The sequence below is a fragment of the Tachyglossus aculeatus genome, chromosome 8 (assembly GCF_015852505.1).
Source record: "Tachyglossus aculeatus isolate mTacAcu1 chromosome 8, mTacAcu1.pri, whole genome shotgun sequence".
Taxonomy (NCBI): domain Eukaryota; kingdom Metazoa; phylum Chordata; class Mammalia; order Monotremata; family Tachyglossidae; genus Tachyglossus; species Tachyglossus aculeatus.
The window spans coordinates 10,324,162-10,351,252 of record NC_052073.1 but is presented as its reverse complement, the minus strand read 5'-3'; the positions used below and the strand labels follow the sequence as shown (position 1 = coordinate 10,351,252).

The 27,091-nt window shown below is 48.3% G+C and overlaps 1 protein-coding gene and 1 pseudogene across 1 annotated transcript in view; one reads left to right on the top strand and one right to left on the bottom strand.

Annotated features, from left to right (window-relative positions):
* Nucleotides 1–27,091, top strand: part of RIPOR3 (RIPOR family member 3) — a 98,027-nt gene that overhangs the window by 50,635 nt on the left and 20,301 nt on the right. The window contains exons 4-16 of the mRNA XM_038750748.1: nucleotides 2,832–2,910; nucleotides 3,257–3,280; nucleotides 5,065–5,118; nucleotides 7,275–7,424; nucleotides 9,072–9,135; nucleotides 10,301–10,344; nucleotides 11,080–11,205; nucleotides 13,115–13,260; nucleotides 19,118–19,247; nucleotides 20,615–21,199; nucleotides 22,828–22,964; nucleotides 24,902–25,016; nucleotides 26,562–26,697. Coding sequence (XP_038606676.1) covers nucleotides 2,832–2,910; nucleotides 3,257–3,280; nucleotides 5,065–5,118; nucleotides 7,275–7,424; nucleotides 9,072–9,135; nucleotides 10,301–10,344; nucleotides 11,080–11,205; nucleotides 13,115–13,260; nucleotides 19,118–19,247; nucleotides 20,615–21,199; nucleotides 22,828–22,964; nucleotides 24,902–25,016; nucleotides 26,562–26,697 — 1,790 coding nt within the window. The remainder of the gene's footprint in view (nucleotides 1–2,831; nucleotides 2,911–3,256; nucleotides 3,281–5,064; nucleotides 5,119–7,274; nucleotides 7,425–9,071; nucleotides 9,136–10,300; nucleotides 10,345–11,079; nucleotides 11,206–13,114; nucleotides 13,261–19,117; nucleotides 19,248–20,614; nucleotides 21,200–22,827; nucleotides 22,965–24,901; nucleotides 25,017–26,561; nucleotides 26,698–27,091) is intronic.
* Nucleotides 8,146–8,312, bottom strand: LOC119931857 (annotated as a pseudogene).

Below are 27,091 nucleotides of genomic sequence, written 5' to 3'. Positions count from 1 at the left end.
AGTAAGGATGTCACTGTGCTCCCACTTTCCCTTGTAGCCAGGATGGGGGCACGCTGGGAACTGGCTGGAGTTGTCAGAGGAGCCATTGTAGCAGCTTCAGAGTCCCTGACCCCTGTTGCTTTTGTTTTTATGGTAAAAGCATATGTTTTAATGAGAAGCAGCGTGGCTCAGTGGAAAGAACACAGGCTTTAGAGTCAGAGGTCGTGGGTTCAAATTTCGACTCCACCAATTGTCCGCAGTGTGATTTTGGGCAAGTCACTTAACTTCTCTGGGCCTCAGTTACCTCATCTGGAGAACGGGGATTAAGGCTGTGAGCCTCACATGGGACAACCTGATTACCTTGTAACCTCCCCAGCGCTTAGAACAGTGCTTGGCACATAGTAAGTGCTTAATAAATGCCATTATTATTATTATTAAAAGCTTACTATGTGCCAGGCACTCTACTAAGACTGTAAGCTCACTGTGGGCAGGGAATGTCTGTTATAGTGTACTCTACCAAGCGATTAGTATAGTGCTATGCACAAAGTAAGCACTCAAAAAATACCACTGACTAAGCGCTGGGGTAGATACAACCTAGTCAGGTTGGACCCAGCCCCTGTCCGACATGGGACTCAGTCTTTAGCCCCATTTTCCAGATGAGGGAATGGAGGCCCAGAGAAGTCTACTTTGTGACCTTGGGCGAGTCACTTCACAAGGGATGGAGCCAGGATTAGAACCTAGGTCACTGTGACTCCCAGGGCTGTGCTCTAACCACTAGGCAGTGCTGCTTCTGGGTCTGTAGCTGAGGTCTGCTAAAGCCTCTGTCCCTGGAGAGTCTGCAGGCCTTTTCTGAATGGGAGGGTTTTTTAATCTCTCTCGATATTCCTAGGGGTTGGGCAAAGAGCTGTTAGCCCTATTTCAGAAAGGGGGGAGACTAAGTCCAGAGGTGTTAAGGGGGTACAATTAGTGGCACAGCCAAAATGAGGAAGGCTCCAGGTGAAACATCGAATCAGTTCCTCTCAGAGGAACTCTAGGCTGTAATCACATGGGTGGGGAATGTGTCTGTTCATTCATTCATTCAATCATATTTATTGAGCGCTTACTATGTGCAGAGCACTGTACTAAGTGCTTGGAAAGTACAGTTCGGCAACAGAGACATTATTTTACGTCATGTTGTTCTACTCTCCCAGGTGTTTAGTACAGTGCTCTGCACACCGTAAGCACTAAATAAACATGATTGACTCAAGGGGGATCTGGGAGGATTCTGTTGCTTTAAAGGTCGTTGCCTTAGGGCGGGATCCGTAGTTTGAGAAACAGTTATAGCCTAGTGGTAAGAGCACAGGTTTGGGAGTCGGGAGACCTGGATTCTAATCTTATCTCTGCCACTTGCCTACGGAGTGACTTGCCCAATGTCACACAACTTTTTCTGTGCCTCAGTTCTCTTATCTGTAAAATGGGGATTAAATACCTATTCTCCCTCCTACTTAAACTGAGTGTCACACTGGAGACAGGGACTGTGTCCAATTTCAATATCTTGTATCTATCCCAGTGTCTAGTACGGGGCTTGGCACAGAGTAAGCACTTAACAAATACCAGTATTATTATTTTCATTATTCAGTTTGAAGACCATTGCCTTAAACAACCCTGGTAGATGACCTCTCATTCGCTCTGCCCCTTCTCCCTCATCTCCCACCTAAATAGTTCTGAACTTTATCTTCTGACTTCCTTCTTCAACTGACCCCTCCAGGATGGGTCAATCAATCATATTAGGTGCTTACTGGGTGCAGAGCACTGTATTAAGCGCTTGAGAGTAGAGTACAACAGAGTTGGTAGATGCATTCCCTGCCCACAATGAGTTTACAGTCTATAGGGATCAGTAGTCCCATTACAATCTAAAATATATGTAAACATCACATTTAAATAACCTAAGACAAGGGGTGGATGGAGATCTAAAAAGGAAAATAATACAGTGTGCAGGCCTTCCAGTTACCACAACCACTGACCCCTTTGCTGGTTTGCTTTCTATGCTGGAGTCAAGGATTTTACTTTTTAGGTAGTTTGACTATTTTTTAGTTAGACAACTCATGATCACGCTGGTGCTAGAGGACATAGTGTTGACTCTAACAACAAAGCCCCAAACTACCCATGTAGTAATCAACTATTCATACCAGATTTTTGTTTAATGATATTTAAGTATTTACTGTGTGTCAAGCACTGGGGTAGATACACGTTAAACAGGTAGGACACAGTCCCTGTCCCACATAGGGCTCATATTCTAAGTTGGTGGGAAAACAGGTAGTATCAAATCCCCATTTTACAGTTGAGGAAACTGAGGCATAGAGAAGTTAAGTGACTTACCCAAGGTCACAGAGCAAGGCAAGTGGCACAGCGGGCACCAGAACTGAGGTTTTCTAACTCACAGGCCCATACGCCTTCTACTAGGTTAGTACGATTCCTACTCTCACGGAGTTTACAATCAATCAATTGTACCCTTCCTGTGTGCACACATGATCCCTGCCCTCAAAAAATGTACAATCTAGCTGGATGACTATAATCTCACCAAGGGTAGGGATCATGTCTATCAACTGTAGTGTACTCACCCAAGTGCTTAGTATAGTGCTCCGCACAAAATAAGTGCTCAATAAATACCATTGATTTTGGGGAAAACAGGCCAACGGGAGAAATGAACTCACAATCTGAAGTTAAGAAGGTCAGTCCTCTAACGCTTGAGCTACAGAGTCCTGAATTTGTCGACCAGGCAAGGAAGAGGAGGCCATCCTGTCATGACTCTTTTTGTTTGTTTTGTTTTGTTAACACCTGCTCTACTGACCACTTGTATTGGTCCTTCTCAGGGAATACCTCGGGGCCCAGCAGGCTGAACTGGATTATTTGTTCGGGAGACACAGTGACATGAGGAGGAACTCCAGGCTGGTAAAGGATTCTCCCTCTCCAGAAGGAGTCTGGAGCAGTGTAGACACATGGAAGACCAACCCCTCCTCTGCTGAACCTTCTCTGAACAGTTTTGATTCCTCTACAGTTTTCCTCTAACATTCCACCCCTCCACTTCTACGACCTGGGCTGTGGTCCATGGTGGCAGAATTGGAAGAGAGGGAAAACAGGCCCCCTCCAACTCCACTCCTTCATTCCCAATGTCTTTAGCCAGATCTCTCTCTCTCTTCTTCCCCCTCTTCTCCCCTCCCCACCTGAGGCAAAGGAAAGGGGTGTGTGTGTGTGTGTGTGGTGACTAAGCCCTTACATTTTTCTTCCCCCTTTACAGGCTTTCTATTATGACCTCGATAAGGTGAGTGAAATACCAGTGCTGCTTGGCTGAGGTAAGGGGATAGAGGGATGGGCTTGAAAGAGGGTGGAGTTCGCAGATCATTTCCAGCAACAATAATAGTGGTATTTGTTAAGCGCTTACTATGTGCCAAGCACTGTCCTAAGTGCTGGGGGGGGTGGCGGCGGTTACGAGTTAATCAGGTTGTCTCACGTGGGGCTCACAGTCTTAATCCCCATTTTACAGATGAGGTAACTGAGGCACAGAGAAGTTAAATGACTTACCCAAAGTCACACAGCTGACAAGTGGCGGAACCGGGGTTAGAACCCATGACCTCTGACTCCCAAGCCCGGGCTCTTTCCACTGAGCTATGCTGCTCTTCCTCCGCCAAATGCCACTTGGGCACTTCTGCTCCCCTACACCTTGGATACATATTGGTGTGCTCACCACCTCTCCCACAGCATCGCAGCACCTCTTTCTTCTCATCTCTCAGCCCACCACTCTCTCCACCTTCAAAGCATTACTAAGGTCACATCTCCTCCAAGATGCCTTCCTTGACTGAGCCCTCTTTCCCTGGCTCACACTCCCTCCTGCATCCTCCAGGTCTGTGACCTTTGGACCTTTGATATTCCCTCCAACTCCACAGCACTTGTGTATAGATCCTTAAATTATATAACTAATGTCTACTCCCCCTCTAGACTGTAAGCTTGTTATGGGCAGGCAATGTGTCTGCTAAATCTGTTATACTCTCTCCCAAGCACTTAGTGCAATGCTCTGCACATAGTAAGCACTCAAATACGACTGATCTCTCATCCTGTTGCTTAACACACTGTCTTGTACACATTTCCTTTGTCTTTTTATCTGTAATTTAATGTGGTGTCTGCCTCCCCTGATAGATTGTAAACTCCTTGAGGCCTGGTCTACTAACTCTTGTCTCTCTCAAGTGTTTAGTGTAGTGTTTGGCACAATTTTTATTTATGGTATAAGTGAGTACTATGTGGCATGCACTCTATTGTACTCTATAGTATATATGCACTCTACTTGGAGAAGCAGCATGGCTCAGTGGAAAGAGCCCGGGCTTGGGAGTCAGAGCTCATGGGTTCAAATCCCAGCTCTGCCACATGTCTGCTGTGTGACCTTGGGCAAGTCACTTAACTTCTCTGAGCCTCTGTTACCTCGTCTGTAAAATGGGGATTAAGATTGTCCCACCTGGGGCTCACAAACTGATCACCTTGTATCCCCCTCAGCACTTAGAACAGTGCTTTGCACATAGTGCTTAACAAATGCCATTATTACTATTATTACTATGCATTGGGGTAGGTACAAGTTAATAAGATTGGATGCAGTCCCTGTCCCACATAGAGCTCTCAGTTTTAATCCCCATTTTACAGGTGAGGTAACTGAGGCCCAGAGAAGTGAAATGATTTGCCCAAGGTTACACAGCATACAAGTAGAGGAGGGTGATTAAAACTCAGGTCCTTCTGACCCCCAGACCAGTGCTTTATCAACGAGGCTACGTTGCTTGAGTGCACAACTGGCCCTCAGTTATACAATTTGATAGGCTGTAAACTCCTTGAGAGCAGATATCATGTCTACAAATTCTACTGGACACTCACTTAAGTGCCCTGCAGCTAGTAGGTGCTCAAACGATTGATTGCAAGGTCCTTGAGGGCAGGTATCACGTCTAATAATTTTATTATGCTCCCCCCAAGTGATTAATAGGGGGTCCTGAACACAGTATATACTGCTGACTGATTCACCAGACTTAATAACGCGATCTCTCTTCCTTCTTCCTTCTTGTTTTTAAGCAAACTCGCTCAGTGGAAAGGCATATCCGGAAAATGGAATTTCACATCAGCAAGGTGAGTAGAGATCCCGGGGGAAAGCTTTGGTTACAGACAGCAGCATTTGATTGCCTGCTCCTAGGTGCCCTGGGGAACTGGAGAAAGTCTGAATCTTTGCTTTTGAGATTACAGTCAAATAGGGAAGACAAAAATGATCCATTAAAACACAGGGCCAAAATATGTGAAAATCTGGGTAAGCCTGTATTATTTGAGCAGCAACTCTGTGCAGAACACTGGGCTAAGTACTTGGGAGAGTAAGATGATAGGGTCCTTGCCCCTAAGGAGCTTAATAATGATGGAGTTAAGCACTATATACCATGTACTGTACTAAAAGTTAGGGTACATACAAGATAATCTGGTTGGACACAACCCCGGTCCTATACAAGACTCATGGTTTGAGGAAGATGAATAGTTATTGCAGCCCCATTTTTACAGATGAAACAGGCCCAGAAAAATGAAGTTACTTGTTCAATAATAATGATGGCATTTGTTAAGCTCTTACTATGTGCCAAGCACTGTTCTAAGCATTGGGGAGGATACAAGGTAATCAGGTTGTCCCACTTTGGGCTCACAGTCTTAATCCCCATTTTACAGATGAGGTAACTTAAGCACAGAGAAGTTGTGACTTGCCCAAAGTCACACAGCTGACAAGTGGAGGAGCCGGGATTAGAACCCATGACCTCTGACTCCCAAGCCTGTGCTCTTTCCACTGAGCCACGCTGAAGGTCACACAGCAGTCAAGAGGTGGAACTGGAAATATAACCCAAGCCCTCTGATTCTAAGGCCGGTGCTCTTTCCACTAGACCACACTGCTTCTGATCTGAAATTCTGCAGCTGGAGCTCCCTGAGGGGAAAAAAACTCCCCTCAACTGTTAGCTCGGTGCCTTGGAGCCCTAGAAAGTGGTCAGTTAACTTTGCAAATCAGGGTTTGTTGGATGGCTCTGTGATCTGGCTTTAGCTCCTCAGCGTCTGGGGACCACAGGTGTCAGCCAGGCTGGAGCAGCAAGTCTGAGCCGGCTGGCCAGAGTGTGCGTCACAGGGCAGCTTCTTCTCTGGGAGCCCTTCCCACACCTACAACGAGGTGAGGGGTTATTCGGCGCCTGGGCCCAGTTTGCAGGAGGAGAGAGGGGAAACCCCGCCGCCCCCCACCAACCCCCCGGGCCTGGGGTAGCAACTATGAGGACAGAGGACACCCCCACAGGAGTTCTTTCTCCTCAGCTCCCTGTCCCCCAACCCCCCCGAGAAGCACTATCACAGAAGAAGCTCTCTCTCTCTTTCCTCAGGAACCTCGGTCTCTTCCCCCTGCCCTTCCCCAACCCTCTCAAAGAGGGACTTTGGTGGAAGCGGATTAAAACTACACGGGTTTTAGGGCATCAAACAGGCACCATGTTTGCTAAGGTCACTTGGCCTTGGTGTCCTCTCTGGTGAGCTGGAGGACCAGCGTGGGCTTGTTTGGGGAGTGGGGGAGAATTGGAGCTAGATCTGCCTCCTTCCCAATCCTCCCAGTTCGCTGGAGCAGAGAAAACTCTGGAGGAGAGATCAGAGTCCTGGCTTCCAAGCCCCTGGGCCGGGGAGCTGAAGGTGAGGAGAGCCAAGTGGCTGGGAAAGATCTTTAAGTGTTAGAGACCTGGATCGGAAACCTTCCTCTGTTGCTTGAGATGGTGCCACGACCCAGAGCCAAGAGGCCCTTTGGCTTTCCAAAGGAGAAAGCCTTTTAGACTGTGAGCCCACTGTTGGGTAGGGACTATCTCTATATGTTGCCAACTTGTACTTCCCAAGCGCTTAGTACAGTGCTCTGCACACAGTAAGCTCTCAATAAATACGATTGATTGAGAAGGGCTGCCATTGGAGGGGCAGGAATGCAGCAGAGGGCCTGGGTTCTAATCCCAGCTCCACTGCATGACTTCAGGCCAGCCACATGACTTCTTTGGGCCTCAGTTTCCTTATCTGTAAAATGGGGATGTGATACCTGTTCTTTCTTCCCCCATTGATTATGAACCACTTGCAGGGCGGGGGACTGTGTCCTGTCTGATAATCTCATATCTACCCCAGCGCTTAGTATAGTAAGCACTTAAATGATTTTCCCCTCCCTCTTCAAAGACCTCAAGGTGTAGGCTTGTGTTTGGCCCTTTTGTGAGTGTGTGTGTGTGTTTGTGTGTGTGTCTGCCCCACAGGTGGAAGAGCTATACGAAGGCTATTGCATCCAGTGCCGACTGCGAGATGGGGCTTCCAACATGCAGCACGCTTTCGCCCTCTCCCCTTCCACGAAGGCGTCCCGTGAGAGCCTGGTGGAACTCTGCAAAAATCTCCAGGAGTGCTCCGAGGTAGGGGAGCACTATTATTCCTTATTCATTATCCTCATTGCCCAAATGCCCGGGACAGTGGCCCACCCATAAGAGGTGCTCAATACACGCTGCTCCTACCACCTATTGGCCCACCCAAGTAGCTTCCTAGCATCACCGGGCACAGCTCCCGAAGACAAGACCCACAGAGTGGGAACACCTTTGGAAGCCCCAATGTCCCGGGCAATGTTGGCCTGAGAGCACTTTAAAGCCAGTCATTCATTGATGGTATTTGTTTGACACTATGTGTCAGACACTGTTCTAAGCATTGGGTAGATACTAGGTCAGATGCAGTCCCTGTCCCACATGGGGCTCACAGTCTCAGTAGAAGGGAGAGCAGGTATTGAATCCCCATTTTACAGATGAGGGAAACGAGGCTCGGAAGTAAAGTGACTTGCCCAAGGTCACACAGCAGACAAGTGGCAGAGGTGGGATTAGAACCCAGGTAGAGATTTCTCCTTTGGCCCTCCATCTCCACTTCTCCCCATTTCCCCAACCTTTTCCTGGCAAAGCCCTTTCCTCCTTCTTTTGGAACGAGGCTCTGAGCTCTTCCTCGTCAGTTAATTGTATTGAGCGCTAACTGTGTGCAGAGCACTATACTAAGCACTTGGGAGGGTACAGTGTAACAGACACCACAACGAGTTTACTGTCTAGAGGGGGAATGTCTTACCATACCCCTATTGCAAGTGGGAGGGGCTGGTTCATTCATTCAATCGTATTGAGCGCTTACTGTGTGCAGAGCACTGTACTAAGCACTTGGGAAGTACAAGATGGCAACATATACACAGCATCTTACATCGAAGACATCAGATATTAAACTGATAAGAACAGATACTACACTTTATCTTAGCCAAAAGGCTGAGAAACGATTCAGCTGAGATGTAATAGATGAGAATCAATTAATAATAATTGTGGTATTAAGCACTATGTGCCAAGAATTAGGATAGATTAAAATATAAGCAGAACGGACACGGTCCCTGTCCCACGGGGGGCTCATGGTTTGAGGGAAGTGGTATGACCTAGTGAAAAGAGTACAAGCCTTGGAGTCGGAGGAGCTGGGTTCTAATTCTGGTTCTACTACTTGCCTGCTGTGTGATCTTGGGCAAGTCACAGCTTCTCTGGGCCTCGGTTTCCTCATCTGTAAAATGAGGATTCAATATCTGTTCTTCCTCTCCTCTAGAGTCTGAGCCCCATATGGGACAGGGGCTGCATCCAACCTGATTTACTTATATCTACCCCAGTGCTTAGTCCAGAGCTTGGCGATAGTATGCACTTAATAAGTACATTTACAAAAACAAACCAAACAGTTACTGAATCCCCAATTTTACAAGTCAGAAAACTGAGGCACATAAAAGTGACTTGCCTAAGGTCATCCAGCAGGCAAGGAGCAAACTCTGGTTCTCTGTCTTCCAAGTTGGTGCTCTTTTCACTAGACCACACTGCTTTTTGTGGGATTTTTTTGTGGTTTTTTTTGGTAGATATATGACTGTATGCAGAGCACAGTACTAAGTGCTAGGAGATGCTTGTTGGGGCCATAGCGCCAATGGTTAGTCTCCAGAAGGGAAGAGCAGGGAACTGGAAATTGGTCCTGTCCTCTGCAGTGACTGAGCTCTGTCGGGTACCTTGCAGGACATGTGCCTGATTGAAGGAGCCTTGGAAGTGCACTTGGGTGAATTCCATGTGAAGATGAAAGGTAATAATGATTATGGTATTTGTTAAGCGCTAAGTGCCAGTCACTGTACTAAGCGCTGGGTGGAACCAAGTCCCCAAATGGGCTCATGGGCTGAGAACCAGAGCGGCCCCTCTTGGAGGTGACGTGCTTTCAATAAAGCATTGACGGAGGGATCGTCTGTTGGATCTTCCCTGACTAAACCCTCATTTCCTCCTCTCCCATTCCCTTCTGTCACACTTGGATTTGCACTCTTTATTCACCCCTCCCTCAGCCCCACAGCACCTATGAACATATCTGTGATTAATATAAACATCTGTCTCCCATTCCCTTCTGTGTCACACTTGGCTTTGCACTCTTTATTCACCCCTCCCTCAGCCCCCCAGCACCTATGAACATATCTGCGATTAATATAAATGTCTGTCTCCCATTCCCTTCTGTGTCACACTTGGATCTGCACTCTTTATTCACCCCTCCCTCAGCCCCACAGCACCTATGAACATATCTGTGATTAATATAAATGTCTGTCTCTCACTCTAGACTGTGGGGAGGGGGCAGCCCAGTCTACCAACTTTATTGTTGTGTACTCTCCCAAGCACTGAATACAGTGTTCTGCACACAGTAAGCGCTCAATAAATATGATAGGGGAGAATACAATAAAGGACAAATTAGACTCAATCCCTGGCTCTGAGGGCTCACGGTCTGAAAGAAATGGGCCGTCTGGGAGATGGATGGTCACGTGAACAGAGATTGACTACAGAAAAGTAAAACGGCATAACAGCACAAACCCAAAAGAAGCCTCACAAACCTGGCCTGCTAACGCATTGTGCTAATGTTTGAGGGGTCAGTGTTGCCGCTGCTTCATTCACTCCCCATGATGCTCAGGCCGGGAAGAATGGGACCCCAGAGGGTGATGGGGGTTGATTGAGGATGGGGTGAGAAGGTGAGGGTGGCAGGATAGGCATTTAGGACCAAGGGTTTAGGGCAAGAGGCCACCTCATGTCAAGGAAGATCTTCCTCCATCTCCGCTCCCAGCTTTTTCCCCACAGAGGACGTAGGGACACCTTCCAGGTTGGCCTTTGCCCTGGCAGTTCTGATGGCTGGAGTGTCCCTGGGTTATGAGGGTGCAAATGGTGAGTGGGGGTGGGGGGTTAAAAGGAAGGTGTGTTGTGTTTGTTTGTTGTTCCAGGGTTGGTGGGTTTTGCCCGGCTGTGCCCCGGAGACCATTACGAGGTAAGGGAATGAGTGAGGGCCCTCAAGGTAGGTACAGGGCAGTGATCTTTGCTGGAGAAGGTGCTAGCCTCAATGCTACAGCTCCCTGATTCTTTAGGGGGGGTGTTACACAATCCTCCCCCTCAGAGCTTCTTAGACTGGGAGAGCCCTGTTGTGTGTTAGAGAATCCTCCTCCTTGGAGCTTCTCGGATTGGCAGGGCCCCATGATGCCTGAGGTGTGTGAGACAGACACATACACAATCCTCTCCTTCAGAGCTCCTTGGATTGGGAGAGCTCTATGAAGGAGAGGGAGAGAAAAAAAATCCTCTCCCCCTGAGCTTCTTGGACAGGGAGAGCCCTGTTGTGTGTTAGAGAATCCTCCTCCTCGGAGTTTTTTGGATTGGGAGGGCCCCATGATGCCTGGGTGTGTGTTTGTGGGTGTGAGACACACACAATCCTCTCCTTCAGAGCTCCGTGGATTGGGAGAGCCCTATGCTGCTGTGTGTGTGTTTGTGTATGTGACACAATCCTCTCCCCCAGAGCTTCTTGGACTGGGAGAGCTCTAAGAGACTGTGACTTTGTGTTGGGGGTGGGGGGTGGAATGGGTGAGCAGAAAGGGTATCTCCCGGACCTCTGGTGCTTCCCTCCTCGAGGCAGTGCCAGGGTAGTGGGGACTTGGGGTGAGGGTCCGGCGAGATTCCCGGGGCTGAGAGCCAGGAATCAGCCGCAGGACTGTCTCTGTCGGGTGACTTGTAGGTGCTCATTCGCCTGGGGCGCCAGAGGTGGAGGCTGAAGGGCAAGATCGAGGCCGACGACAGCCAGATCTGGGACGAGGAGGAGAAGGTGTTCATCCCCACCCTTTGTGCCGCCTTCGAGATTAAGGTGTGGTGACTAGGGGGGCTGGGACCGGAGGTGGAGGAGGGGCGGTTGGCAGGGCCAGACAGCTGCCTTTTTACTGCATGCAGGGGGCTTCTACTCTTTTTTCCCCCCCACTTCCCAGCCCCCCGGGCTGTGCCCCATGTTCTCAGAGAGGTGTGAGAGCTGGGTTTGCCCTGGTGACACTCCCAGAGCCCTCTGGAGCCCAACCCTGTGTGGAAGCAGGATGATGGGGGCTTCTGTGCTAAATTGCTCGGTCACTGGACTGGGGCGATGGGTTCCAAGACCAAGGGCCCAGCCTGGCTCCCAAGCCCAACCTCTTGAGAGAGACAAAGCTCTGTCCCTGGTCCGCGGCTTCTCGGGGCTTGCTGGGCAGGGAGGGCCAGCCGAAGGCCCTGGGCCTGCCCCGCCAAGGGGTGCCAACTTCCTGCTGGGGTGAGCCCCTGCCAAGTGTAATCTAGAGGGGTGAGGTCATCTGGTTCTGCCCAGTCCCCATAGGGTATAAATCTGATGGAATGATATACCCTGCCTCCAGGGACCCCCTGAATTGGTGGGACCACTTACTCAATAGCATTTAGTGAGCACTTACTCTGCGCAGAGCATAATAGAGTTAGACTGATTCCTGCCCTCAAGGAGGGACCAGTATTTTCATCTCTGCCCATTTGGTGTAGATAGTGGGCAGTGTGGTTTGGTGGCTAGAACATGGGCCTGGGAATCAAGACCTGGGTTCTAATCCTGATTCTACCACTTGTCTGCTTTGTGAACTTGGGCAAGTCAAGTCACTTCATTTCTCTGTGCCTGTTACCGCAACTGTAAAATGGATATTAGAGAAGCAGTGTGGCTGTGGAAAGAGCACGGGCTTTGGAGTCAGAGGTCATGGGTTCAAATCCAGCTCGGCCAGCTGTCAACTGTGTGACTTTGGGCAAGTCATTTAACTTCTCTGTGCCTCAGTTACCTCATCTGTCAAATGGGGATTAAAACTGTGAGCCCCCCATGGGACAACCTGATCACCTTGTAACCTCCCCAGCGCTTAGAACAGTGCTTTGCACAAAGTAAGTGCTTAACAAATACCATCATTATTATTAGGACTGAGCTCCATGGGGGACAAGGATGGTGTCCAACCTGTATCTATCCAGTACAGTGCCTGACACATAATAAGTGCTTAACAAATACTATAACCCAAGCACCTGCCCTGCTGCTGGACCTAAAATGGGTTCAGGAGGGACAGAAAACGGGGATGGCTTCCCCCTCTGGTTAGCGCCAGGGCGAGACCGTCAGTATCTTTAGATATGTAACTTTTGGGCACTTGATATTCACCTCACCTTCAGTCCCATAGCACTTTACATATGGAGCTTTCATTTACTCATTTGTATTAAGAGAAGCAGCATGGCTCAGTGGAAAGAGAGCAGGCTTGGGAGTCAGAGGTCATGGATTCTAATCCTGGCTCCGCCACTTATCAGCTCTGTGACTTTGGGGAAGTCACTTAACTTCTCTGTGCCTGTTACCTCATCTGGAAAATGGGGATGAAGACTGTGAGCCCCATGTGGGACAATCTGATTACCTTGTATCTCCCCCCAGCACTTAGAACAGTGCTTGGCACATAGTAAGTGCTTAACAAATACCAAAATTATTATTAATGTCTGTCTCCCCCTCTAAACTGTCAGCTTGTTGTGGGTAGGGAGCTCATCTATCAACTCTGTTGAATCGTACTCTCCCAAGTGTTTTTAGTACAGTGCTCTGCCACGTAGTAAGTGCTCAATAAGTACTGTTGATTGATTACCCCTGACTTCCACTCTTGGGGTGGCCCAGAAGTCTTCGGCACCCAGTTATCCTTGTGGGGAAGAAGGGAGGGGGTGGTACGGACACCCCCTGGGTTGGGCCAGGAAGTGGAGTAACGGGACATTGTTGTCGTCAGGTGACGGAGCTGCGGGGCCTGACTTCCCTCCTGGTGGGTATGGTCATGTGTGACGTCACGGACTTCTTCAACACCAGGCCCCAGGCCATTGTTGTGGACATCACGGAACTGGGCACCATTAAGCTGCAGCTGGAGGTCACCTGGAAGTCAGTACCACTTTTCCACCTACATCATAATTGTGGCATTTGTTACGTACTTACAATACGTACAATACAACTTACTTACGTATTGTATCATACCTGTCCCATAGGCCGAGCATCGTGCTAAAGGCTGGGACAGATATGATACAATCGGATCAGGCTCAGGGGAGAGGGAACAGGTATTGAATCACCATTTTACAGATTAGGAAACTGAAGCACTGTGTAATGACTGGTCAAAGTGTGGCTTAGTGGATAGAACAAGAGCGTGGGAGTCAGAAGGACTTCTGGTCCCAGCTCTGCCACTTCTCTGCTATATGACCTCGGGGGAGTCGTTTCACTTCTCTGTGCCTGTTACCTCATCTGCAAAATGGGGACTAAGACTGTGAGCTCCATGTGGGACAATTAGCTTGTATTTATTCCACAAGTGCTTAACAAACACCACTTAAAAAAAAAAATCACTCAGCAAGCAAGTGGTGGAGCTCTTTCCATTAGTCTACACTGCTTCAGTTGGGGAAGAGCCCTTGGGATAATAATGATGGCATTTATTAAGCGCTTACTATGTGCAAAGCCCTGTTCTAAGCGCTGGGGAGGTTACAAGGTGATCAGTTTGTCCCATGGGGGGCTCACAGTCTTAATCCCCATTTTACAGATGAGGTAACTGAGACACAGAGAAGTTAAGTGACTTGCCCAAAGTCACACAGCTAAGTGACATAGCTGGGATTTGAACCTCTGACTCCAAAGCTCGTGCTCTTTCCACTGAGCCACGGCCGGTCTGTGGAATGGAGGGAGTTGGGGATGAAGGTGGGGGGCTCATACTCAAGCCCTCTGTCTCTCTCCACAGCCCGGGCCCAGTGTAGAGAGAGGAAGCGGCAGGAGTCATCTCCTCTGCGGCCCCACTGTGGAGAATGTATGGATTTAGTGCTCCACGACTGGCTGGCTTCCTGGGTGGATTTGGCCCAGCCAGGAGCGAGGGTGAGGGATGTGTGGGGGCTCCCAGCACCCTACTTTCCACCGCCACTTTCTGCCAACCTGCAGACTTTCTAGTTGGGCGTTGGGGCTGTGTGGTTTGAAAATGAAGGAGATGTAACTCGACAATGTCCTCATTGGGGTTCTGCACTCCACCCGGATTTTCGCCTGGGTGGTGGCTGATGAGCCAGGGCCTTTCTGAAGAGATACTCAGCCAGATTCTCTGGCCACCACTCCCTGACTTGAGCCACATTCTCACTGGTTCTCTAGGCTTGTGGTTGGGCTCCCTTCCACTGTGCTTTGGGCCAGCTGCTTCCATTGCCTGGGGCAGGACAGAGGGCCTGGGGCCTTCCCTCTCTTTCTGTTCTCATCGTGTGCTTCTGTAGCAGCTTGGGCTTATGCTGAAGGCTACAGTCTCAGCTGAGGAGTGGGCTGCCTTTGCTAAATAAAACGGCAGGGGAGGCCTGGGCTTCCTCGTCGTTGAGTGGGGAATCCTCCCGGAGGGGCAAGCTTCCCACCCACCCCTCTCCTCCCCCAGGGCTGCCCTGTCTCTTCTGCTCTCCCCCACCCAGCAGCAGAGGTGGGCAGGTAGGGCCTTTCGCCATGGGACTTGGGGGCTGCTGTGGAGGGGAAGTCCAACAGAGAGAAGACAGTACAACAGAGGTGGTCGACACACCTGCCCTCAAGGAGCTTTCAATCTAGTGGGGGAGTCTGACATTAAAACAAATTACAGATAGGGGAAGTAGTAGAGTAGGAGGAGATGTATGAAAGTCCTATGCATGCAGGGTGAGTACCTTGGTGCTTTGGGGGCAGCGACTCCAGTGCAGCAGTAACACAGCAGAGAGGGGAAAGATAATTATGATATTTGTTGAGTTCTTACTATGTACCAAGCACTGTTCTAAGTGCTGGGGTAGAGGCAAGGTAATCAAGTTGTCCCATATGGGCTCACAGTGGTAATCTCCATTTTACAGATGAGGTAACTGAGGCACAGAGAAGTGTGACTTGCCCAATGCCACACAACAGACAAGGGGTGGAGGCAAGATTAGAACCCATGCCCTCTGATTCCCAAGCCTGTGCTCTTACCATTAAGTCATGCTGCCTCTCTAAGAGGGTGAGAAGGGGAGAGGTTGGGTAGGGAAGGCTTCCTGGAGGAGGAGAATGATATTACTTGGGCTTTGGAGAGGGGAAGTGGTGGGCTTGAGTTTGAAGGAGGGAGGGAGGGTGCCAGGCTGGTGCAGGCACAGGTGACTGCCATCTTCTCCCGGGGCTGGCCATCTTCCCCAGCGGCAAGCCTGGTTGGAGGCTGAGGAAAATTTGGTCCTGCTGGTTGAAGGAAAACTAGGGGCATCAGTGGACCTCGCTTACTCCTCAGTGGCCTGAAGGAAGCAAGTCCATCTGGATCTGGAAGCATTGGGCATAGCAGTTAGCACTTTTGGGAGAGAGGAAGGAAGAAGCGTACAGCTTGGTTCCAGGCTCCAGGTGGACTGGGCTTTTCTGGGACCCGCAGCCTCCAAGCCTGGCCTGGGGCTACATGACTAATCGGCTGGCAGGGAGACAAAAAAAAAAAAAAAAGCACTGCTTCCCCTGCCCGTCCTCACAACTTTTCCACTGCTCTGCCAGGGATGGCCCACTGGACCAATGTCCACCCCCCTGGAAGTCCTGTAGGGCCAGTGGTAGACCAGTACAGGCTGGGAGGTGAAGAGAGGGGAGTGCTGAGTGGGAGGGAAGAAAGCTTTGACCAGAGAAGAAACCAGGCAGGGGTGACAGGATACCATACTACTAATGCCCTGCTTAGGCCCCCACAGCAAAAATTCTAGGCAGCAGCACAGACTTGTCTTTGGCCTCCAGAGGAACTTAGGATGTGCTACGGGGACTTTATCCTTGTCATAGAACTGGAGTCTGAGCTGAGTTTTAACAACTGAGGGAGAGGTTTCTGGGATGAAGCAGAGGCAGCCGTGATGGCACAAAATCATTCAGGTGTATTAATGGAGTGCTTAGTGTGTGCAAGAGCCCTGTCTTAAGTGCTTGGGAGAGTCCAATACAACAATAAACAGACACATTCCCTGGCCACAACAAGCTTTGAAAGACAGACATTAATGTAAATAAATACGAGCCCAGTCTCCTTGGTTTACTTCTATCTTCTCTCTCGTTCATTCATTCATTCATTCAATCATTCATGCAGTCGTATTAAGTGCTTACTGTGTGCACAGCACTATACTAAATGCTTGGGGAAGTATAATATGACAAGAAACAGTGACATCCCTTCCCACAATGATCTCACAGTCTAGATGGGGAAAACAGACATTTATACAAATAAATAAAATTGCACATATATACGTAAGTGCTGTGGGGCTGGGTTGGGGGACAGCAAAGGGAGAAAGAGAGATACAGTAGGGAGGGGGAGATGAAAAGTGGCTCTCTTGTGAAAAGGGGTTTTGTGGGTGGGAGGAGACCCACCTGATTTGTTACTTTATTAGGTTCTCTAAGGAGCAAATAATGCTAAGTGGAAAATAGTCCAAGAAACGAGGGAGTTCAGTAGTCAGGGGAAGATCTGTCTTGGGAGCTAAAGAATCTATGATTGATTCATCGATGGTATTTGAGCACCTACTGTGTGCAGAGCATTGTAGTAAGTGTTGGGGAGAGTACAATAAAATGAGAAGACGGGAAAGCTTACAATCAAATAAGGTAGGCAGGCAGACATATAGGACAGGGTGATAAATAGGTGAGTAAATAAGTAGTGTACATATATTAATGATAATTGTGGAATTTAAGTGCTTACTAAGTGCCAGTCACTATACTACAAGCCATGGTACATACAGGATCATTAGGTCAGACAGTCCCTGTCCCACATGGGGTTCACAGACTAAGTGGGAAGAAGAACAGGTTTTTAATCCCCATTTTAAAGATAAGGAAACTGAAGGGCAGGGAAGTGAAGTGACTTGACTAAGGTCACACAGGCACCTGGAAGTGTTTAGATTAGAACCCAGGTCTTCTAACTCGCAGACCTGTTTATATATGTCTTTCTCTACCTAAGTGCTGAAGTTGGTTTTTGGAACATCGCAAACTTGGGGAGGTGAGACTTAGGAAAAGCTTCCTGGAGGCTGTGGGATATTTAGGAAGGGGTTGAAGATGGGGAGAGTTGTGGCCTGATTAATTTGAAGGTGGACTGTCTTTATTTCTAATTTAAAAATATGATATTTAAGCATTTACTATGCACCAGGCAAGATACAAGCTAATCAGGTTGGTTACAGCATATGTTTTACATGAGACTCACAGTCTTAATCCCCATTTTACAGACGAGGGAACAAAGGCACAGAGAAGTTAAGTGACTTACCCAAGGTCATAGCCGGCAGTGAGGGAATCTTCCTAAGTGAACCTCCATCTTCTCCCACTCAAGGGGGGAGGTGTTGGAGGCCATCCTGGTGGAAGAGGGGCAGAATGGGGGGCTGAGAGAGAATTGGGGCCCTGGAAAGTTTCCCATTGCATTGGGGAACTGACCTAACCAACTCCCAAGGTGTGAGTTTTGCTTTTTAATAGCCTCAAGTTCTATTCAAACTTTGTTTTTCCCCTCTGGAATCCAATTCTCCTCTGGTCCTCAGCCTTCCGGAGCTTGATCTTGGAATTTCTGTTTGTTGGATGTTGCCGATGTCCAGGATTGGGGTTGGGAATCAGCCCCCTCTCCCTCATCCCCCAAAACATCAAGCTGAATATCCCAATTTCGTGTTCTCAGGAGAGGCATGAGAGTTGTAAATTTTCCACCAGCTCCCTTCTCCAGAATGCTCTTCCTTAGGAAACCTGAGTGATGATGGCATTTATTAAGCGCTTACTATGTGCAAGGCACTGTTTTAAGCACATGGGGTGTGGTGGGGGGAAATCACACCCTGTCAGGGACCTAGTTAATTTGGCATGCATTCATTCATTCTTTCAATTGTATTCATTCAATCGTATTTATTGAGCGATTACTGTGTGCAGAGCACTGTACTAAGCGCTTGGGCAGTACAAGTTGGCAACATATAGAGACGGTCCCTACCCAACAGCGGGCTCACAGTCTAGAAGGGGGAGCCAGAAAACAAAACAAAACATATTAACAAAATAAAATAAATAGAATAAATATGTACAAGTAAAATAGAATAATAAATATGTACAAACATATATATATATATATATATACAGGTGCTGTGGGGAGGGGAAGGAGGTAAGGCCGGGGGGATGAGGACGGGGAGAGGAAGGAGGGGGCTCAGTCTGGGAAGGCTTACTGTGTGCTTACTGTGTGTAGAGCACTGTACTAAGCGCTTGGGAAGTACCATTCAGCAACAGAGACAATTCCTGCCCACAACAGGCTCACAGTCTAGAAGGTGGGGGAGAGAGACATCAAAACAAGTAAACAGGCATCAGTAGCTTCATTATCAATAAACAGAATTATAGATATATACACATCATTAATAAAAATAAATAGAATTGTGATTATAAATATGTACATATACACACAAGTGCTGCGGGGTGAGGAGGGGGGTAGAGCAAAGGGAGCAAGTTGGGGTGATGGGGAAGTGGGGGGAGCAGGACATCTTGGACAAGTCACTGAACCTCTCTGGGCCCCAGCTGTAAAATGGGGAGAAGATTTTAGCCAGCACTGGTTGTGAGAATGAACAAGGAAACACACAACATACCTTCTGGGCACTCAAAATGTTAATAACTCCAATAAACCTCATGCTATTAAGTCCTGATGATTATAGCAGCTGCTGTTATTTCTAGATATTCAATTGTTTACCTACTTATTAAAGTACTACTGGGTATTTAATGGGTCATGCAGTTCAATCGTCATTCCAGCTGTTGCAACTAAACACACAGCCGAGCCTCCGTTCACAGTCCGAACTCTGCTTTTTGATCTCCTCAACAGCCCCTTTGACACCGAGAGTTTCTTTCGGTCCCCTGGAGCGGCAACCAGGTTTTCTGTGGGCAGCAGAAAGGGATCGTTGTACAACTGGACACCACCGAATACTCCCAGCTTCAGGGAAAAATATTACCTCGTGAGTATCCAGGGACACCCAGTGTGCAGTAGACACGTCCCCTGCCCACCAGGAACTTACAGTCTAGAGGAAAAGCTTCTGTCAACTTCGTGCTGGTGGTGATTGTATTATATCATCATCATTGATGATTTTTATTGAGTGCTTACTGTGGGCAGAGCACTGAACTAAGTGCTTGGGAGAGGACAATACAATAGAGTTGGTAGAAACGTTCCCTGCCCCCGAGTTTGCAGTCTAGAGGGAGACAGATGTTAATATAAATAAATAATAGATCTGATTGCCCCCAAGCCTGTGGAGTGATGTGGAGCAAGGAGGTTCACTAGATGGGCAGTGAAGCGCTTAGTACAGTGTTCTGTATGCAGTAAGCGCTCAATAAATACGATTGAATGAATGAAAAAGAGTGTCACAGAGACAGAAAACTTGCCTCTCTTTCCCACACCCTACCCACCCCCACCCTCTCCTGCTCTACAGTTTTCTCTGCTTTAAGTACTTAGTTGTGCCTCAGTTATTATGCCTCAGTTACCTCGTCTGTAAAATGGGGATTAAGACTGTGAGCCCCATGCAGGACAGGGACTGTGTCCAATATGACCACCTTATATCTACCCCAGTGGTTATTACTGTGCCTTAAAAAATGCCATAAAAAAAGCCCAAAACAAATCCCTATTTTGCAGATGAGGGAACCAAAGCCCAGAGAAGTTAAGTGATATGCCCAAGGTCACCCAGCAGAAAAGTGTTGGAACCGACATTAGAACGTAGGTCCTCCTTCTGAGGCCTAGACCCATGCTCTTTTCACTAGAATATGCTGCTTTTCATTGTTTCACACGGAAGAGATGGGTGTGGGACATTTGTGGGGGCAAAACCCTTGCCTATTTGCCTTCGACAAGCAGAAAGCCAGCTAATAGGGGAAGTAGCGTGGCTCAGTGGAAAGAGCACGGGTTTTGGAGTCAGAGGTCGTGGGTTCGAATCCTGGCTCCGCCAATTGTCAGCTGTGTGACTTTGGGCAAGTCACTTCACTTCTCTGGGCCTCAGTTCCCTCATCTGTAAAATGGGGATGAAGACTGTGAGCCCCTCATGGGACAACCTGATTACCTTGTGTCTACCCCAGCGCTTAGAACAGTGCTTTGCACATAGTAAGCGCTTAACAAATACCAACATTATTATTATTATTATTATTATTATTACTATTAATTGCACTGACCAGAAAGGCAAAATGGGGGTGTGGGTTGGAAGTCTTCAGGCATTGCTCCTCACCACGAGTAGTAGTAATAGTACTTATGAAGGGCTTGCTGGGGACGGAACACTGAGCTAAGCACTGGGGTTGGAATGGGACAGATTTGGGCCTGACTTCACCTCTCCCCCCCGACCCCCAGTCTATTTTGCAGCAGCAGGGGACAAGGGGCGGCTGCGGGGGCCCCGCTCTCCTGAGGTACCTGTCTGACGGCGATCTGGACGAGCCCCTGAGGGGATGTCGACTCAAACAGCCCGAGGGGAACGAAGTGGATTCTTTCAGTTCGGACGACCCCCGAGAGGCAGAAAGCGGCGCTTCTGCCTTGGATTTGGGGCTCCCCTCTCCGACCCCCTGGCCCCACAGCTCCATCGAGGAGGAGGAGCGATGGGAAGACCACCTGCGGCCCCCAAGCCCCCGGCTTCCAGCTCTCGCCCTGGAGACGCCCCGCAGGGCCGGGGTTCGGCCTATGACGCTGGACTTGGGGGACGGAGGCCAAGGTGACCCAGCCGACCAGAAGCAACTCCGGACCTCCGGTCTCCGAGAGACGATCTTCGAAGGGCGGAAACAGGCGGAAAAGGTTGGGAGAGAGGGACAGGCCGAAGGAACCTGTCTATCCATTGAGAAATACCTGCAAGAGGTTTTAGATTTACTCAAGATGCTGCAACCAGGATCGACCCAGCTCCGGGAATTAGAGTACCAAGTCCTGTGTTTCAAGGACCGGCTAAAGGTACGATCGGCTTCCTGGCTCTTGTGGAGGACTGCCGTTCGGCTGGCCTTCGTTCCCATCCTCCCTGGTCCCCACTCTCTCCCAAATCTTCTTTTGTGTGGACCTCAGTCAGGTTCCCACTTTGAAGAAACAAATGCAGCTGGGAGAGCAGTTCAGACAGCTCTTCAGGGGCGGTGACAGTATTTATTGTGCGCCTACAGAAAGTTGTAAGAATATACACATAGTCACTGTCCCGTGTGGGACTTCCAATCAAAAAGATGTCTACCAACTCTATTGGATTGTACTCTCCCAAGTGCTTAGTATGGTGTTATGCACACAATAAGCACTTAAATACTATTGATTAATTAGCTCTGCAAGAACCCAAACATCATAGGATAGTAGGATCCCAAGACGGAGAGGGGCTCCCAAGAATCCCTTAATCCATTCTTGTGCCTCCGATATCTAACTCACGTCAAGGACCCTGTCGAGCAATCCCCTGTCGATCAATCCCTACTATTTACTGAGCACCTATTGTGTGGGCAGGGTACCAAGTGCTTGGGGGCCTTAGTTGCCCAGCCCATATGGGCAATTTGGCCATTTGGCCTCCTCTTCTTGCTCATCCCAGGTCCCGAACGAATGAGAAGATCCAAAATGGTGGCTGTCTGGCATATTGCCTCTTTGAAGCCGCTCTCTTCTCTCTGGGAGGGTGAAACAGAAATAACAGACATGATTCCTGCCCCTCAGGAGCTTATAATCTATAGCCAGTCTGATCCTTATAGCGCTCCAGTGAAATGGATCTCTCACTCTACCTCAGGTCACCTATTCTTTCAAAAGAAAGTTCTTCTTCGTGACTGGCATTTTGAGTGACAAAGGATTCTTCTCTCAAAAGCCACATGAGCTCTTTTTCAGTCAACACTGAAGCAATCATGGCCTAATGAGAGGCAGTGTGGCTCAGTGGAAAGAGCCCGGGCTTTGGAGTCAGAGGTCATGGGTTCAAATCCCGGCTCTGCCAATTGTTAGTTGTGTGACTTTGGGCAAGTCACTTAACTTCTCTGTGCCTCAATTCCCTCATCTGTAAAATGGGGATTAAGACTGTGAGCCCCCCATGGGACAGCCTGATCACCTTGTAACCTCCCCAGCACTTAGAACAGTGCTTTGCACATAGTAAGGACTTAATAAATGCCATTATTATTATTATCATTATTAATGGATAGAGCGAGAACCTGGGTTCTAATCCCGGCTCCGTCACTTGTCTGCTGTATGACGTTGGGCAAGGCACTTCACTTCTCTAGGCCTCAGTTACTTCATCTATAGAATGGGGATTAAGACTGTTAGCCCCATGAGGGACATGGACTATGTCCAACCTGATCAGCTTGTATCTACCCAGGGCTCAGTACAGTGTCTGACAATACCATTAAAAACACACACAAACAGAAAAAAAACACTTTGGGAACCACGGAGTGGACAAATGGGACTTTAAATCTCAGCATTAATCTAGCCATCATTTCTACTGAGTGCTTATTGTGTGCAGAGCACTGCACTAGGTGATTGGGAGACCGCAACATAACAGAACTAGTCCACACATTCTCTGCCCACAAGATGTCAAGCGGATCATCTTTTTCAGTGAATTCCTTTCTTTTGGCCTCCAGGCCCGAGGCTCTTACCGGGAGCGCTCGTCAATGGAGAGTTTGATGGAGACGGTGTTGGAAAGTTTTGACTTTTTAAATGCCGATTTTCACGCGGATGACCTCTCCCTGTTCGGCAGCGTCAAGAACTCCAGTGTCAGGTGAGGGAAGCCCAGCACAGCACCAGAGCCTTCTGCTCCGGGACCGGTTCGGGGCATTTCTTTCCCTTTGGGATCCTCACGTTCCCTTCCTTCCCTAAAGATGGCCTTCCTCTTGGGGTTCGGGATGCCTCTGAATAACAATCCCTCACGAGAGAGTTAGCCGCTTCCGGCTGCAAGGAGGAGAGTGGACAAAATGAGAATAAAATCCTGCGGCTGTTTTATTCCTCCCGATTGTTCAGAGTTAGCCAGGATGTTAACTGGCTTTGTTTCTGGGACTTTTTCGTAGGATCATTCTGCCCTGCCTACCCCCAGTCAATCAATGGTATTTACTGAACGCCTACTGTGGGCCGAGCTCTGTACTAAGCGCTTGGGACAGTACAATACAACAGAGTTGGTAGGCGAAGTTCCTGTCCACAAGAAGTCTACAGTTCACAGCGGGGAGACAGATGTTAATATAAATTAGAGATATGTATATAAGTGCTCTCGGGGTGGGAGTGGGGTGGATATTGAGAAGCAGCGTGGCTCAGTGGAAAGAGCTCGGACTTCGGAATCAGAGGTCATGGGTTCAAATCCCAGCTCCGCCAATTGTCAGCTGTGTGACTTCGGGCAAGTCACTTCACTTCTCTGTGCCTCAGTTACCTCATCTGGAAAATGGGGATGAAGACTGTGAGCCCCCAGTGGGACAACCTGATCACCTTGCGACCTCCCCAGTGCTTAGAACAGTGCTTGGCACATAGTAAGCGCTTAATAAATGTCATCATTATTATTATTAATAATATATCAAGTGCTTACAGGGCATAGATCCAAGTGCTTAGGTGACACAGAAGTGAGAGAGCTGCATTTCAGGGCCTTCCACAGGCAGAGAACTCAGTGCTAAGTGCTCCGTGAACAAACAGATGTAGTAAGACAGAACTTTGTCTTCAAGGAGCTTGCAATCTAATGAAGAAGCCACCCCAATTGTGGATGAGGAAGTGATAGAAATGCACGGCCAACTGGGTGAACATCGTAAGAGCATATTCTGTGGGCAGGGAATGTGTCTGTTTACTGTGGTATTGTACCTCCCGAGCGCAAAGTACAGTGCTCCGCTCACGGTAAGCAATCAACAAATATGATTGAATGAATGAATGAATGGAAGAATATATTCTTCCCCACTAGATGGGAAGCTCCTTATGGGCATGGATTCATTCATTCATTCAATCGTATTTATTGAGCGCTTACTGTGTGCAGAGCACTGTATTAAGCACTTGGGAAGTACAAGATGGCAACATATAGAAACGGTCCCTACTCAACAGTGGGCTCACAGTCTAGAAGGGGGAGACAGAGAACAAAACAAAACATATTAACAAAATAAAATAAATAGAATAAATATGTACAAATAAAATAAGTAACTATGGAATCTACCCACTCTATGTATTGTCCTCTCCCAAGCGTTTAGTACAGTGCTCTGCACAAAGTAAGCATTCACGGAGCAGCGTGGCCTAGTGAAAAGAGCACAGGGATAGGAGTCTGGCCCTTCGTTTGTCTGCTGTGTGACCTTGGGCCCAGTCACTGCAGGTCTCTGTGCCTCAGTTCCCCCATCTGTAAAATGGGGATTAAGACCAGGAGTCCCCTCTGGGATATGGACTGTGTTCCATCTGATTAGTTTGTATCTACCCCAGGGCCTGACACATAGTAAGTGATTAACAAATACCACAAAAAAGTACCATGGATTGATTGACACAGCCAGATATCGGTTCCGATCCTCCCTCTTCCCACTCCACATCCCAAAAGCCTTCCAGACATTCCTGCATCCATTCTCTATTTTCCACTCCCACTGGTCTCCTTTCTGTTTATCTGTATCTTTCTGGGACCCCAGTTTAATGGAGTCCTCTCCCAATTCCAGAGGGTCCTAAATTCATCCAGGCAGTAACTAGTTTATTTTCCTGTATCCACTTCAGCAACGATGGGATGTTGCAATCTCTGAAAGCGTCGACCAAAGAGCTGACGGCAGGAACTGATGAGCTGGATGTGGTTCTGATCGTTCATCTTCAAGTGTGCAGTGCCCTCTTACAGGTAGGAGCTGACTGGAAGCGGGAAAATGCATCGCCTGGTGTGAGTCTCCATCTGTTGCTGAACTGTACTTTCCAAATGCTTAGTACAGTGCTCTGCACACAGTAAGAGCTCAATAAATACGATTGAATTAATGAATTAGTGTCTGAAACAAGAGAAACCCCCGCTATTACAAAGCAGAAGCCGGGGGAGAAACTTTGGGCTTTAAACAGTGCTTTGCACATGGTAAGCACTTAATAAATGCCATCATCATTATTATTATTACTAAATAGCAGTGTTGGGCTGCACCCTGCATCACTGACTGGTATTTGTTGAGCATTGAATGTTTGGAGAGTACTAAGTGCTGAGCCCACTGTTGGGTAGGGACTATCTCTATATGTTGCCAATTTGTACTTCCCAAGCGCTTAGTACAGTGCTCTGCACATAGTAAGCGCTCAATAAATACGATTGATGATGATGATGATGATGACAATAAAGAGTCGATAGACATGTTCCCATTCCACAAGGAGCTTACAGTTTAGAGGGAGAGACAGATGTGAAAACAAATTATGGTGATGTACATAAGTGTTGTGGGCTGAAGAAATTCGGAAGGAAAATGTCTTTGTCAAAAGGAAAGGGATGTAAAATGACCTGTTTGATTCCTGGCCAGCATGTGTGTGCATGCGGCTATGGACCCGTAATATAGGCTCTTTCTGAACGGAGAAGCAGCTGTGGCTCAGTGGAAAGATCCCGGGCTTTGGAGTCAGAGGTCATGGGTTTGAATCCTGGCTCCGCCCCTTGTCAGCTGTGTGACTTTGGGCAAGTCACTTAACTTCTCTGGGCCTCAGTTTCCTCATCTGTAAAATGGGGATGAAGACTGTGAGCCCCATGTGGGACAACCTGATCACCTTGTATCCCTCCCAGCGCTTAGAACAGTGCTTCACACATAGTAAGCGCTTAACAAATGCCATCGTTGTTGTCGAAGGGCCTCTTCCTCCCTTCAAGGCCCTACTGAGAGCTCACCTCCTCCAGGAGGCCCTCCCAGACTGAGCCCCTTCCTTCCTCTCCCCCTCGTCCCCCTCTCCATCCCCCCATCTTACCTCCTTCCCTTCCCCACAGCACCTGTATATATGTATATATGTTTGTACATATTTATTACTCTATTTTACCTGTACATATCTATTCTATTTATTTTATTTTGTTAGTATGTTTGGTTTTGTTCTCTGTCTCCCCCTTTTAGACTGTGAGCCCACCGTTGGGTAGGGACTGTCTCTATATGTTGCCAACTTGTACTTCCCAAGCGCTTAGTACAGTGCTCTGCACACAGTAAGCGCTCAATAAATACGATTGATTGATTGATTGTTGTTGGATCTTGCTAGCCCGGGGCCTGGTTGAACAGCCCCGGGACCCTTTCAGCACGTGGCCGGGGCCTTGATTCATTCATTCAATCGTATTTATTGAGCGCTTACTGTGTGCAGAGCACTGTACTAAGCGCTGGGGAAGTACTTGGTTGAATTAAAAAGACTTTAATTGCCGGGCTTTGGGTGTCGGTGGCGGGTTCTGTTTCAGAAACTGATCTCCCCAAACTTGGCGAGCCTGGTCCAGGAGAGCCTGCTGGAGGAGCTGTTTGAGCAGAGAGAAGTTCTGGAGACGCTGTCTTCACTGGATCTGCAGGTGGTCAGGAACGCTGCCTCTGTTGAAGACAGTAAGTTTTCTGGGGGCAGTATTGCCTGCCGGTCCTTAGCACGTGCAGGGCAGAATTCAAGGCTGGTCAGTGATAAAAGCTCCCCTCTGTTCTGGCCAGCCGAAACAAGCTTCTAAAAAGCTACTTAAAACTCCCCATTTTTAAAAAAATGGTATTTAAGCACTCACTATGTGCTAGGCACCGTACTAACTGCTGGGGTAGATCCTAGCCAATCAGGTTGGACACAGTCCTTATCCCACGTGGGGCTCGCAGTCTTAATCCCCATTTTACAGATAATAATAATAATGGCATTTGTTAAGAGCTTACTATGTGCAAAACACTGTTCTAAGCACTGGGGGGATACAAGGTGATCAGGTTGTCCCACGTGGGGCTCACAGTCTTCATCCCCATTTTA